The sequence below is a fragment of the Neodothiora populina genome (genome assembly GCF_041146345.1).
Source record: "Neodothiora populina strain CPC 39397 chromosome Unknown canker_contig_6, whole genome shotgun sequence".
NCBI classification, from domain to species: Eukaryota; Fungi; Ascomycota; class Dothideomycetes; order Dothideales; family Dothioraceae; genus Neodothiora; species Neodothiora populina.
Window position 1 is genome coordinate 1,028,702 of NW_027191414.1, and position 15,347 is coordinate 1,044,048.

The following is a 15,347-nucleotide window of genomic DNA, read 5'->3' on the forward strand; positions in this document are numbered from 1 at the left end:
TACTTTCACACAACAAGATCAAAGGTGTTTAAATATATAGAAAACATTTGACTCCATTGAGTATCTGGAGATACATGAATATACCATTAATTACAATATCGGCGTCGGTATTCCCTCCACCCAATTCTACGTTTCTTGCGAATCATACAGGCCTGTCACTAAGAGGTCTGAACGTCTAGAAAGACGAAATGGCAACGGCGATGACCTGGGCATCACTGTGGCTGATACTGACGGTTGTGCTCTTGACACCCTTCTCCTCGGCGGCTTGCTTGGCTGCACCATGAAGCTACGAGATTTGTTAGTAATGTGCATTAATAGCAAAGTTGTGCAGGAAACTTACAGTGACGATAGGGGCGCCGTTCTCGTCGTTCAGGATCTCGATATCCTTGAGAGGAGCTCCGGCGCCTTGTGATGCAACCTTCAAGCTCTTGAAGACTGCCTCTTTTGCGCTCCACTTGCCAGTGAAGCTGGCCTGAGGGTTGGCAGCCTTGCGGCAGTACGCAATCTCTCCTTCGGTGAAATTACGCTCTATCATTGTCTCATTCTCAATGTTGACAGCATCGAGAGTCTCGATATCAACACCGGGACTGCTGTTCGTTGTTGCGTTGACCTTCATGAGCGATTCGACCATGTCGGTCGTGTGCTTGTCACTGATCTTGACGGGGCCCTTGGCGGCGTAGGTGAGCTGGGCCGACTTCTTGTCCTGGGTCACGCGAGCAGACGGGTTCAAGAAGACGGTGCTCATCTGGTCATCCTCGTACGGCGACTTGTCCTTGGCACGGAACATCGTGTTGTTGATGAGGCCGTCGTGGTAGTATCTGTACGCCTTCTTCTGTCTTGCCTCGACACGAGTCTTGTATGATTGGAATTGAGCTTGGTCGAGAGTGGCAAACAGGTACTTGGGGTGGATACCAATGGCCTGGGCGCCCTTTTGACCGAAACCGAATGAAGTGACAGAGAAAGCCTTGACTCCGTCAGTCTGGATAGTTCGGCTTGGGTAGACAATGTAGTCGAATTTCTCCATGACCTGGTCAACGTTGTCTGCATTGCGGTTGCCTGGCACGATACCAGTGTTAAGAACCTGCAGACAACCGTTGAACATCCATGCACCTGCGGCACCCTTGGGGTGACCAGTAAGGTACTTCTGGAAGATACCGAGAATGGCGTTGCCCTTCTTACGGCCAAGATGCTTCATCTGTTGGCAAATGACATCGGACTCGTTCTTGTCGTTGGCAACGGTCGATGTACCGTGGAACGAAGCAACACCGAGATCGTCGATGGTGAGGCCCCAAGTAGCCAGAGCACCACGAAGAGGAGCAATGCGAGGGTCTTGTTTCCAGAAGTTGTTTCCAAGGCTGAAGAGAGCATCCTTCTCTTGGCGCTTCGCCTCACGCTCAATGTGCTGAGCTCTGTCCTCCATATATTCGATCTCATTCAAGTCAGGGTTCTGAGACTTCATGGCTGCAACCTCTTCCTGGAGGTACATGAGCTCCGACTCTTGCCAAGACTTGATGTATTTCTTGCGCTGGTCGAGCTGCCTCTTACGGTACTTAATATCCAAGAGAGGAGACGGGTACTTGGAGGCTTCCTCACGGGCAGTGGTGAGCACACCCTTACCTGGAGCGGGGACGGAACGACCAATCTTGTCGGTGGCAGTAGCAGTGAAACCCAAGATACCGTAGATTGGCACACCCATGTCAAGAGCGAGCTTGGCGTCCATGATGACTTGCATACCACAACCTTGCGATTCCATGAATCCGTTTCTGGTGGTGGTGGTAGGTCTGGACATCTCTTTGGGAGTACGACCGTGAGCGAACTCGTCTTCGGCGTTGCTAGTAGCCTTCATGTTTGCGAACTCGTAAGAACCTTCCTCCTGGAAGTCATCGAATCCACCAACGAAGCACATGCGTGCCTTGCCCTCAACGATGGTGTCATAACCAATGTCGATGGACTCAACAGCAGTAGCGCAAGCACCAACGGGAGTCTTGATAGGTCCGGTCGAGGACATGAGCAACATATTGACCCAAGCACTCATTGTGTTGATGAAAGACTCCTGAAGAATATCCTTCTGCAGAGGCTTGTCGAGGAAACGATCCTTGTACATGCCACGGAGAGCGGACGTACCACCGATACCGGAACCGATACAGTTGCCCACCTCAGAGATGTGGACATACTTGTAGAACTCATATGGATCAGTGATACCGGAAGACAGAAGCGCTTCAGCAGTAGAGACAAGGACATAAAGGGTGACTGGATCGACCTGGCTGATAATGTCCTCGGGAACACCGTACTTCTTGGCGTCCCATCCGGTGGGCACCTGTCCAGCAACAAGACGATCGAATCTGAGGGCCTTGGGAATGAGGAGAGTAGCTCCCTTCCTCAGCCTGACCTGGTATTCGCCAGAATCGGGGATCTCGAAGATCTCGACCTTCTCGCCGTGTTGACGCTTAAACTCCTCGGCAGTCTCCTTTGATGTCTCGAAAGGATCCAGATCCTCTTCGATCTGAATTTCTTGGAGAAGCTGCTTCTTGTTGGGATCGTACCCGTTGAAGAGTTCTGGCTCGATGAGGCGAATGCCAGAATGGTCGAGGATGTGCTTCTCGTACTTGGCCTTGACATCCTTGTCGTCGACAGGCTCACCTGACTTGGCATCCACCCAGCCGGAGTAGCTCTTGCCCTTCAAAGGACCATTGTGGTTCTTGATGAGACCCATGATCCAGGCCATTTCGACACAGCCCTCCAAGGAGAACTCGCCGTGAGCTTCCATCTCCCAACGGGTTCTGGAGTTACCCCATGGTCCGACCTCGGCGAAACCAGTGACAACGACGACCTTCTCCAAGTCGACCATACCCTTGAGATCGCCGTTGAGAGGCTTGACCTCAGACTCCCAGTCGGGGATCTTGGGGAAATCGAACTTGAGATTGGCGCGAGGTTGAACAGTGACCTTCTTGTACAAGGCCTCGTGGTCATCACCGTGCACAATCTTGTTCTCGACAGCAGTCTCGCGGGTGACGGCCTTGCGGATTTCGCTGGTCTCGGTGATGTCCTTGCGGAGCTTGGTCATGAGATCCTTGAGGTTGTCCAAGAATTGAAGACCACCGTTGAGGTCAGCAAAGACAGGCTCTTCTTGGCACAGAGTGACAATCGAAGGAGCCATAAGACCCAAAAGGTTGAAAGCCATCTCTTGCTGGGAGAAAGTGCGGACACCATACTTCTCGACGCCCTCTGCGACAATGTTGTTGCCGCCCATGAGACCAGTACCACGAGTCCAGCCGATGACAGCACCGCAGATGGTGAGGTAGTTGCCCCAGCTCTCAGAGTGCCATCTGTTAAACAGAGTCTCGAGAGCGAGCTTGGACTCGGAGTAGAGACCATCGTTGCCGAAGGTACCGTGATTGGGAGACAAGGGCAGAATGACCTGGGCCGGACGAGTCTCGAATGCGCGTTCAGCCTTTTGAGCCTTGACGCATCCGAGCATTCTGAGCAAGTTGGTCAACATGATTCTGTGGGCGAGCTCAGACTTGGAATCAATGTTGTCGATCTCGCGACCGTTTTCAGGGATGGCAGCGAAGGGGACGACGTAGTCGAGATCCCAGCCAAGACCGTTCTTCTCATCGTAAATGTAGTCGATGAGGTTGTTCACATCCTGCTGACTGCCCTGGTTGAAAGGCACGACAACGAGCTGAGAGCCACGCGAGCCGAAGCGGGTATACATGGACTGGTAGTATTCTGTGACTTCGCGAGAGAAGCGACTGGTGGTGACAACAACCTTGGCACCACCACTCAGCAGACCCTGCAAGACCTCAGCTCCGATGGAACCAGCACCAGCGCCGGTCATGAGGGCGTTCTTGCCCTGGAAGGTCACGCCACCCTTTGCGGCTTGCTCGAGGCCCTCCAGGTAGACGCCGGTGAGCTTCTTGCTGTATTCCCAGCCGTGTTGCTCCTTGCGTTTGAGATGCAAGAAAGGAATGGTCTCGACCTTGCCCTGCTTCGCGGAGGGGTTGACACGACCATTGCGGCCCTTCTTGTCCTTGCCATTCTCGGAAGGCATGATCTGGCCCTCGTTCATGGATAGAGAGCGCACAATGTTGCTGTAGAGCTGCTTGATTTGCAGTTGTGACGACTTGGAAAGCTTGTGTTGTTGCCTGATGAGCTTGTAGACGCGCTGCAGGTCGTTCTGCACCTTTGTCCTGTTGCCGTACTCTGAGATCTTGCCGCCTTCGGCCATCTCACGGACATAATGCTCCAACTTGCGAACACTCTGTCGGGGAGCCTCCTCGTAATTCATGTTACCGCGCGCATCAATGGTGAGGTGAGGAGCGGTGGGAACACCGACGTCCTTGTATGCAGGGGCGACGTCGAGGACGTCTTTGCAGTTGTCGATGAGTTGTTGACCGAGCTCCTTGGCGAGCTGATAGGTTTCACCACGCTCAGTAGGACAGTGATCGATGTGGTACTGCATGAACTGAAGGAGAGATGGGTTGGAGCGGTTCATGATGGCGATGCAGCGGCTGACAATCTCACGGTCGACAGCCTTGAGGCGACCGAAAATGATATCGTAGTACATGCTCAGAGCATCCTGACGAGCCCAGTTCCATGCCGAGTCATAGATACGCGCCTTGAGAGAGCTGAAAGAGGGTTCGATGCCAGCGGCGTAGAACTCACCGTGCTCGGTGTTCCACAGATCAAGCTGTGCCTGTAGAGCGGCTGTGTTCTGTGCGCTGGTGATGGCGGCCTTGTCTCCGGCGCGGAGATCCATCTTGAGGTAGCGGGCAAAGAGCTCGAGCTGCTGCTTGAAGAGAGCACGCTGGTCTTTGGTGAGGGCGTCGAGGGCAGCGGGATCCATCATCATACCACCGGCGCCGGCGCCAGCATCAGCTCCAGCCGCAGGTGTGGCCAGGCTGATTCCAGTCTGCGAAGCGTAGTTGTTTGCCGTTTGGTCCAACCAAGCCTTTGCGTCGTTCTCGGAGCCCAAACGAGCAGGAGGCTCGGCTGTCAGACCAAGCAGAAGGACACCATCCTGACGGCCGTTACCAAGGCCCCACCGCGTCTCGAGATACTTTCGGACTGCGGTGATGTTGAAGCCACCAGGCATCTTGGAGGACACCATACGGGCGATGAGAGAGGAAGACTGCTTGCCAAGCTGACCATTGAAGGTAGCCTGCATAGCAGCACCAAGCTCATCCAAGGGTGTGTCTTCCGGCTTTTCAGGTGTTGAGCCAAACTCTTTTCCAAGATCTCCCAGAATTTCGTTTTGAAGTGTGGATTTGCCTGTGGATGCAATTGTTAGCAATTTGAGACAGAAGCTCTTCGTCTCGGTTTCTACCTACCTCCGACCAAGTCCTTGATGGCTTTGCTTAAAGGAACGTCGAGGAGGGCCTTCTTCAGCTTCTGTGCGACCAATGCTCGTAGGATATCGACAGCTCCGACGGGAGCATCTGGTACTTGTGCTGCTGGGCCGGCACTGGGTGGAGGAGGTGCCGCCGCTGCAGCAGCCGGCGCAGGAGCAGCAGATGATGAAGCTGCGGGAGCGGCAGCAGCTGTTGCGGGCGCTGGCGCTGCCTCTTCCTCTTCAGGCTCGACATCGTAGTAGATGTCTTTGGCGTCCTTGTTGTAGCACAGGATTTGTCGTTGGACGGACCTTGCCGCATCGTATGCTTCATATTTGGAGGCGAGTGTGCGTTTTGCCATGACACCGAGCGTGTCTGCAGGGCCGATTTCGACGATGCGCTCGGTGGTCTTCTCACCGAGAATGACATCTTGCGTCTCAATCCATCTGACAGGCGAGGCGAATTGATATGCAAGAAGCTCCACAAGCAGAGTGTGGGCGAGCTCTTGCTCTACCTCGGGACGCATTGTGAGAGAAAGATTTAAGCTCTATAGACAAGTAATGCGGAAGATGCAGACAAGAACTAAAGAGTGTGGGAGTGTGATAGACGACAGAATTGGCCTCGCTGCGGACAATGCGGCGTGGACAAAAAAGTCGTGGAAGAATTAAGTGTCAAAAGAGTAAATATTGATGCTGGAGGATGAAGCTACACGCCTCCAAGAATTTCAGCCGAGAGCTGATGAAACAAGGAAGGGAAGGTGGGACAAAGAGTCAGGGCGAGTCTCTCTAGTCCTCCACTTCTTCGTCGTGATAAGGGATGAGGGGGATGAGAAGGATTGGGGAGGAGGGTGAGGAGGAGGCGTAGATGGGTTGGGAGAGACACGACGAGCAGTTGAGATGTGTGCTGCAAGCTGCCTGTAACTCTTTTCCCCCACGAATCTTGAAGCATGCAGCCTGAAGCTCAATTGGAAAAGCCTACGCTACCTGACCCTACACACACCCACAAAAACTGACCACTCTCGAGCCACTCTAGCCTCCGTAAAGCCACTCGTCCGTCCATCTCTACACCCAGCCCTGCTCCTCTGAACTAACCGCCCTAGGGAGCTAGGGTCCAACGGGTAGCGGGTCCGTGCCACCGTGAGATTTGGCCAGGAGCACCGGGCCCTTGCAAATGTCGCGTGGTGTGGTTTATATTCACACCAAGTACACGCCGACTGTTGGTCCTAGTGCTAGGTAGGTTCACCATTTTTTTTTCTCTTGCGCCAAAATGGCATTATCATGAATGGTGCTGCCTACCGCCTCCATGCGAGACGAAAAGGCGAATAGGTAGATTGGCTATGAACGCATTGAGCATGTCCTCCATCCTGTAGACGAACGGGAAAAAGCATTCCAGTTCAACGTTTGTTCAAGATCCCCGCTTTCATCTGAGTACAAATGTAATGCACCAGTAAGCTGTCCAAAAGTACCTAGGCAAGGTACAGATATTGTAAGGTGAGGGAAGGTCAGTTGCCCGCATTGGTGAAGCTCGGGCGCCATCGCTCCTCCAGTTCCCTAGGTGCTTACCTATCTCTTGGGAGGCATCAAGCCAACTGTTCATGGCGATGAGATGACATTCAGATGGGTAAGGTACCGAAAGGCCACAGGTCCAACGGCAGATGATAGCTTAGTTGTCCTTCTCGATAGTTCCCGGCGCAGTGGCGCCAGTACGGAACCTTTTAGTCAACCGCATATTCAATTGCAGCCTGGCTGTGAGGCTTCTCTCCATCTTGGCGGCGCTAGTTGCCCATCCCTGTCGGTAAGCTCAACCGGAAGGGCTTCGTGGGAACTTTTGCATACGGAGGAGTGAGCTGTTGGCGAGACAGATTGACAGAGAGAGTCAGAGAGCGCATCTTGACCACCAGCAAGACAGCAAGACAGAAAGACAGGTCGACCCCATCGTCTTCAGGTCTCATCATATCCCCCTCCCCACTGTTCAGCACCCTCTCCCTCTCTCTTGCATCCTGTTGTTTGTTATACTCCTCCCCTCCAGACCAGTCCTGTTATACCAAACCGGGCTTGTCTGTTCATCTGCTCCATCCTCTATTCCCATTTATTTCGGGAGTAGGGCTAGCTTCTGGAGCTCCCACTTTCTTGTGTACGACACCTTTTTGATATTTGCCAATCGGGCAGTCGTCACTCCTTTTCCACAACATCGCTATTTGCGAAGCTTCTGGTGAGTCTCTGCGAGCTTGTCTGATGTGTTTGGTTTCCCCGGTCCATTGTCGATTGTCAATCGTCAATCGAGTAGCTGTTTGATCCGAGGAAAGTCGTAAATCGTGTGCAAGCTATGGCAACAATTTGTTCGTTTCGAGAGCTTCAGCCACTTGCAGCATGCATTCGTTCCTCTCTTTCCCATAACCTCTGTTGTACCCTCTACTGCGGTGGCACGGCATTGGACGATTGCTCGAACTCTAGCCTTTCAATGACTGAAACTGACCACGACTCCGCCTCCGCAGACCTATCCAATCCCTCCTGTACATAATAGTCATGTACGGCTCCGGCTCACAAACCGGTGTCTCGACGCCGCGCTCGCAGGCCGTCTCTCGACCGCTCCTGCTCTCTCACGGCACGCTTGAATACTCGTTTTTAATACCCACCGCCCTCCATTTCAGCGCTTCACAACTCAAGGATGCCTTCTCCGCCACCCTACCCACTCCCACAGACGAGCTTGCACAGGATGATGAGCCTTCATCCGTGACCGAGCTCGTCGCTCGCTTCATGGGCTTCGTCGCAGACGAAGTCGACGAGGGAGATGATCCCGGCTCATACGAGGAGGTTCTCAAGCTTGTCTTGCACGAGTTTGAGCGCGCTTTCCTCCGTGGCAACGAGGTGCACGCAATCTCTGCAACTCTGCCCGGCATCTACGAGAAGAAGCTGATCACTACAAAATCATACTATGCCGCAAGGGCAGCAGTCAACAGGCCGATCAAGCCCCACGAGTCTGCTCTGCTGCGTGAGGCTGCGGACGAGAACGCCTTCATCTACGCCATTTTCGGTGGACAAGGAAACATTGAGGAGTACTTCGAAGAGCTGAGGGAGATCTACACAACCTACCCCTCCTTCGTCGAGGACTTTGTCACCGCAGCAGCTGCTCATCTGCAGACACTCTCCAGAAACTCACAGGTCGACAAGCTCTACTCCAAGGGCCTCGATGTCATGCGATGGCTCCACAACAAGGACGCCCAGCCCGACGTTGACTACCTTGTCTCTGCTCCCGTCAGTTTTCCTCTCATTGGTCTGACCCAGCTTGCCCACTACGTTGTCACTTGCAGAGTGCTCGGCACACACCCTGGCAACGTCCGCGAGCGTCTGAGTGGTACCACCGGTCACTCTCAGGGCGTCGTCACTGCAGCTGCGATTGCCGCCTCGCGCAACTGGGAGACCTTTGACAAGGCCTCGAGAGACGCCCTTACCATCCTCTTCTGGATCGGTTCCCGCAGCCAGCAGGCCTACCCGAGAACTTCTCTGGCGCCTGCCGTCCTCCAGGACTCGATTGACGCTGGCGAAGGCACTCCTACGCCCATGTTGTCCATCCGTGACTTGACCCGCGAGGCCGTCCAGACTCACATTGACGCGACGAACCACCATCTTCCTGAGAACCGTCACATCGCCATCTCATTGGTCAACAGTGCACGCAATTTCGTCGTCACTGGTCCTCCCATGTCCCTCTACGGTCTCAACTTGCGCCTGCGCAAGGTCAAGGCTCCTACCGGACTCGACCAGACCCGCATCCCCTTTACCGAGCGCAAGGTTCGCTTCGTCAGTCGCTTCCTCCCAATCACCGCTCCGTTCCACAGTCCTTACCTCTCTGAGGCGGCTGCCCATCTGGAGGAGGACCTTAAGGAGGTCGTCATTCCGAGCGAGAACCTTGGCATCTCGCTTTTCGACACCAGCAGCGGTAACGATTTGAGCCAAGAGGGACACGCCAATATCGTGCCTGAGCTGGTGCGCATGATCACGCAGAGCCCCGTCAACTGGGAGACTGCTACCGTTTTCCCGCGTGCCACCCACATCCTCGACTTCGGTCCTGGCGGCATTTCCGGTCTCGGTGTGCTCACCAACCGCAACAAGGATGGTACCGGCGTGCGTGTTATTCTAGCTGGCACCATGGATGGCACCAACACCGAGGTTGGTTACAAGCCTGAGATCTTCGACAGGGACGCCGAGAACGCTGTCAAGTACGCTGTCGATTGGGTTAAAGAGCATGGTCCGAAACTCGCCCGTACATCCGTTGGTCAAACCTTTGTCGATACCAAGATGTCCCGCATGCTTGGTCTTCCACCTGTCATGGTTGCTGGTATGACTCCCTGCACCGTCCCCTGGGACTTTGTCGCAGCCACCATGAACGCAGGCTATGAGATTGAGCTGGCTGGCGGCGGTTACTACAACGACAAGGTTATGACCGAGGCCATCAGCAAGATCGAGAAGGCCATTCCGGCCGGACGGGGAATCACCATCAACTTGATCTACGTCGCCCCTCACGCCATGGCGTGGCAGATCCCTATGATCGGAAGACTGCGTGCTGAAGGTGTTCCCATCGACGGTCTCACCATCGGTGCCGGTGTGCCTTCCATTGAGGTTGCCAAAGAGTACATTGAGACCCTTGGCATCAAGCGCATCGCTTTCAAGCCCGGCTCCATGGAGGCTATCCAGCAATGTATCAACATTGCCAAGGCCAACCCTGGCTTCCCCGTCATCATGCAGTGGACCGGCGGCCGTGGCGGTGGTCACCACTCTTTCGAGGACTTCCACCAGCCTATCCTGCAAATGTACGGCAGAATCCGCAAGTGCGACAACCTAGTCCTTGTTGCCGGATCTGGCTTCGGTGCCGCTGAAGACACTTACCCCTACCTCACTGGTGAGTGGGCCCGCAAGTTTGGCTACCCACCTATGCCATACGATGGTGTCTTGTTCGGCTCGCGTGTCATGACTGCAAAGGAGGCATACACCTCGCCCATGGCTAAGCAGGCCATTGTCGATGCCCCCGGCTTGGACGACGTCGACTGGGAGAAGACATACAAGGGCCCCGCTGGCGGTGTCATCACCGTCCGCTCTGAGATGGGTGAGCCCATTCACAAGCTGGCCACCCGTGGTGTCCTTTTCTGGGCCGAGATGGACAAGAAGATCTTCAGTCTTGACAAGGCCAAGCGTGTTCCCGAGCTCAAGAAGAACCGCGAATACATCATCAAGAAGCTCAACGACGACTTCCAGAAAGTCTGGTTTGGCTGCAACTCAAAGGGCGAGGCTGTCGACCTTGAGGACATGACCTACGCCGAGGTTGTTGAGCGCATGGTCGCCCTCATGTACATCAAACACGAGAAGAGATGGATCGACAAGTCCCTTGCCAAGTTGACTGGCGACTTCATCCGCCGTCTTGAGGAGCGTTTCACCTCTTCCCCGGGAAAGGGCTCTTTGATCCAGAACTACGCCGAGTTGAACGACCCCTTCCCTGTCGTGGAGAAGGTACTGGCCGCCTACCCTGGAGCGAAGGAGCAGCTGATCAACGCTCAAGATGTTCAGCATTTCCTCTTGCTCTGTCAACGCCGAGGCCAGAAGCCTGTGCCTTTCGTTCCGGTCCTGGACGAGACTTTCGAGTTCTTCTTCAAGAAGGACTCTCTCTGGCAGTCCGAAGACTTGCAAGCCGTTGTCGACCAAGATGTCGGCAGAACTTGTATCCTCCAAGGACCCATGTCGGTCAAGTACTCGACCAAGGTCGATGAGCCTGTCAAGGAGATCCTTGACGGCGTTCATGAGGGTCACATCAAGATGTTGCTCCAGGACAAGTACGGAGGAGATGAGTCCAAAATCCCAGTCTCTGAATACTTTGGCGGAAAACTTCTTGAGGCCAGCGACGATGTGGATGTCGAGGGTCTTACCATCTCTGAGCTCAAGGACAAGGTTATCTACCGTCTTTCAGCCGCGCCCAGTGCAACTCTGCCTGACGTGGACTCATGGATGTCTCTTCTAGCTGGCAAGGTTTACTCTTGGAGACACGCATTCTTCACCGCAGATGTCTTCATCCAGGGACAGAGATTCCAGACCAACCCCATGCACCGTATCTTCGCACCTACCCCTGGCATGATGGTTGAGATCAGCCATCCCGAAGACCCGAAGAAGACGGTAATCAGCGTCAAGGAGCCTCAGCAGAGCGGCAAGTTTGTCCATACTGTTGAGGTCGGCCCTCTCGCCGATGGCGTGATCGCTGTTCAGCTCATTGAGGATCGCACCGCCACTCACTCGCCGGTCCCATTGACCTTCAAGTTCACCTACCACCCTGAGACTGGTTACGCTCCTATCAGAGAGGTCATGGAGGGTCGTAACGACCGTATCAAGGAGTTCTACTACAAGATCTGGTTTGGCACCAGTGATGTTCCTTTTGATGTTCCTGTTACTTCTCGCTTCGATGGAGGCAGGGCAACTGTCACGAGCGAGGCGATCAACGATTTCGTGCACGCCGTTGGAAACACCGGCGAGGCTTTCGTTGACCGTCCTGGCAAGGAAGTCTTTGCACCCATGGATTTCGCTATCGTTGTTGGCTGGCAAGCTATCACCAAGCCCATCTTCCCCCGCACCATTGATGGTGACCTCCTCAAGCTCGTCCATCTCTCCAATGGTTTCCGTATGATCCCCGGTGCTGCGCCTTTGAAGAAGGGAGATGTCTTGGACACGACGGCCGAGGTCAACGCTGTTATCAACCAAGCTTCTGGCAAGATGGTCGAGGTCTGTGGTACCATCACCCGCAACGGTGAGCCTGTCATGGAAGTCACCAGTCAATTCCTCTACCGTGGTGCGTACACGGACTATGAGAACACCTTCCAGAGGAAGAACGAGAAGCCTATGCAGATCCACCTTGCCACTTCCAAGGACGTCGCGGTGCTTCAATCCAAGGAATGGTTCCGCCTCGAGGACGATGACATCGACTTGTTGGACCAGACCTTGACATTCCGTCTGCAGACCCTGAACCGCTACAAGAACCAGACTGTGTTCAGCTCCGTCGAGACTATCGGTAAGGTCGAGCTTGAATTGCCAACTAAGGAGGTCATCCAGATCGCATCCGTCGAATACGAGGCTGGTGCGTCTCACGGTAACCCTGTTGTCGACTACCTCCAGCGTTTCGGCACCACTATCGACCAAGCTGTCAACTTCGAAAACCCCATTCCTCTGAACGGAAAGACTCCACTCGAGCTGAAGGCGCCCTCGTCCAACGAGACTTACGCCAAGGTTTCTGGGGACTACAACCCCATTCACGTGTCGCGTGTATTCTCCAAGTACGCCAACCTACCTGGCACCATCACACACGGCATGTTCTCCAGTGCCGCAGTCAGAAGCTTGGTCGAGACATGGGCTGCCGAGAACAACATCGGTCGTGTCCGTAGTTTCCACGCCAACCTGGTTGGTATGGTTCTTCCCGACGACACGATCGAGGTCAAGCTTCAGCACGTTGGTATGGTGTCCGGCCGCAAGATCATCAAGGTCGAGGCCGCCAACAAGGAGACCGAAGAGAAGGTCTTGCTTGGTGAGGCTGAGGTCGAGCAACCCGTGTCCGCATATGTCTTCACCGGACAAGGTTCGCAAGAACAAGGCATGGGTATGGAGCTGTATGCAAGCAGCCCCGTAGCAAAGGAGGTCTGGGACAGAGCCGATAAGCATTTCTTGGACAACTATGGTAAGCATGATTCGATTTACATTCATCGATTTAACGTGACTAACAAAAGTGCTCACCAGGCTTCGCCATTACAAATATTGTCAAGAACAACCCCAAGGAGCTCACCATTCACTTTGGTGGTCCTCGCGGCAAGGCCATTCGTCAAAACTACATGTCCATGACCTTCGAGACTGTCCGAGCAGATGGTAGCATCAAGTCGGAGAAGATCTTCAAGGAGATTGATGAGACGACTACTTCATACACCTACCGCTCGCCCACCGGTCTCCTATCTGCCACCCAGTTCACTCAGCCCGCCCTTACTCTCATGGAGAAGGCATCTTTCGAAGACATGCTTTCCAAGGGTGTTGTGCAACGGGATAGCAGTTTCGCCGGTCACTCCCTCGGAGAATACTCTGCCCTTGCAGCGTTGGCCGAGGTCATGCCCATCGAGAGCTTGGTGTCCGTCGTGTTCTATCGTGGTCTTACCATGCAAGTCGCTGTAGAGAGAGACGAGGCAGGCCGATCCAACTACTCCATGTGTGCTGTCAACCCGTCACGCATCTCCAAGACCTTCAACGAGCAGGCTCTCCAATACGTCGTTGAGAACATCGCTGAGACTACCGGCTGGCTACTCGAGATTGTCAACTACAACATTGCCAACATGCAATACGTCGCTGCAGGTGACTTGCGTGCTCTCGACTGCCTGACCAATGTTCTCAACTACCTCAAGGCACAGAAGATCGACATCCAACAGTTGATGCAGACCATCTCCTTGGAGGACGTCAAGGCCCACCTCACTGAGATCATCAAGGAGTGCGCCAAGCAGACAGAGGCTAAGCCCAAGCCTCTCGACCTCCAGCGTGGCTTCGCTACCATCCCTCTCAAGGGTATCGACGTGCCCTTCCATAGCACCTTCTTGCGCTCTGGAGTCAAGCCTTTCCGATCTTTCTTGCTCAAGAAGATCAACAAGACCAGCATTGACCCGAGCAAGCTCGTTGGCAAGTACATCCCCAACGTGACGGCTAAGCCTTTCGAGATCACTAAGGAGTACTTCGAGGATGTGTACAAGTTGACCAACAGCCCCAAGATTGGAGCCATCCTGGCCAACTGGGAGAAGTACGAGAGCGACCAGGCCGCTCCGGCCGCTTGAGCTTTGCTTTGAACTTTAGATGATGAGTTAGAAGTTTATTCCCCACAATGTTAGATAATGAGTCGAGTGGGGGGAGGTTCCAGACGAGAGAGAGCTTTGGCACTGATGGCTTTATCTGTCAATAACTTTGCTACGTCTGTTTTTGCATGATATGGAGGGGTTACTGTATGTCTTGAACTTAAGGTGTTTTTCCGTGGGCATATTGGGGGAGAGGGATTCCAACACAAATGCCCATTATATACGCCTTTTTACTATTTCACAGACCAGCTAGCTGCGTGTATGATTGCGTTTTGTTTCTGTTCAACTCTCGAAGTCGTGTTTGTTGACGTAGATGAGCGCGTGTAGAAATATTACAATCTTCCAATAACCACGTTTCTTCTTACTTCGATCTGATAACGACGGCGAAAGCGACCCCCGAGCGCATAGTAGTGCACTGTCACAAAACGAAAAGATACTCGATCTCTCTATCGCAAATACGGTATCCTCGAGCATCTCAACCAGATATCTCAAATATCATCTAGAGCCAGAACCAGATATCCAAAGGCTAGAAGACAGGTGTATCAGACGATCAATCTCAAGCTTTAGTTTAGTCTATCCACTCTTGCCTCGATATTCTAAAAGTTTTCTAGACAGCGTACTGTATCTACCTTTCTCCCACCCTTGTTCATCACCCGTTTTGTTCGTGCGTCGCACGTACGATTTGTGATGAGGTTATACAGTACAGCGAACTTTGGTCTTGGGGTCTGAGGTAAGTATGTAATGTAATGTAAGATACAATAGGAACCTAGCTATCTATTTACAGTACCCGTCTTATGCAATCATCATCACGAAGAAGCCGCAGCTTGCTTGGGAAGTCTTCGTCCTGTCTTCATCTCGAACGCTTGGTCTGGCACACTGTACGCTACGTGCTACGGCGTTCTGAATATATGCTACGCTCTGAACATGTGCTTGGCTCTGCTACAGCACGAACGTGAAGATGAATCATGAAGCGGCGAGCAGGCTCGTCTACTCGATTTTCGACTTGCGACTTTGACCTTTCAACTTCCTAACTTTCAGCTTCCAACTTTCGACTTTCGGTCTTCTAAACTAATCTGATAGTGGATGTCTAGTCGGAATTGAAGTTTCTTCAGTAGCGCTAGTATATTCATCTACATTCATGAGCGAATGTTCATTAGGCGTCACGT

At 53.5% G+C, this 15,347-nt stretch overlaps 2 protein-coding genes across 2 annotated transcripts; one reads left to right on the forward strand and one right to left on the reverse strand.

Annotated features, from left to right (window-relative positions):
- Positions 1–175: 175 nt before the first annotated feature.
- Positions 176–5,856, reverse strand: AAFC00_005969 (uncharacterized protein; the record flags this gene model as incomplete). The annotated part of the gene is made up of 3 exons (XM_069345840.1): positions 176–286; positions 341–5,271; positions 5,331–5,856. 3 exons carry the CDS (start codon positions 5,854–5,856, stop codon positions 176–178), a joined length of 5,568 nt encoding a protein of 1,855 aa, XP_069198047.1.
- A 1,999-nt stretch (positions 5,857–7,855) lies between these two features.
- On the forward strand, positions 7,856–14,163 carry AAFC00_005970 (uncharacterized protein; the record flags this gene model as incomplete). Its single annotated transcript, XM_069345841.1, has 2 exons — positions 7,856–13,034; positions 13,094–14,163. 2 exons carry the CDS (start codon positions 7,856–7,858, stop codon positions 14,161–14,163), a joined length of 6,249 nt encoding a protein of 2,082 aa, XP_069198048.1.
- Between the last annotated feature and the right edge of the window lie 1,184 nt (positions 14,164–15,347).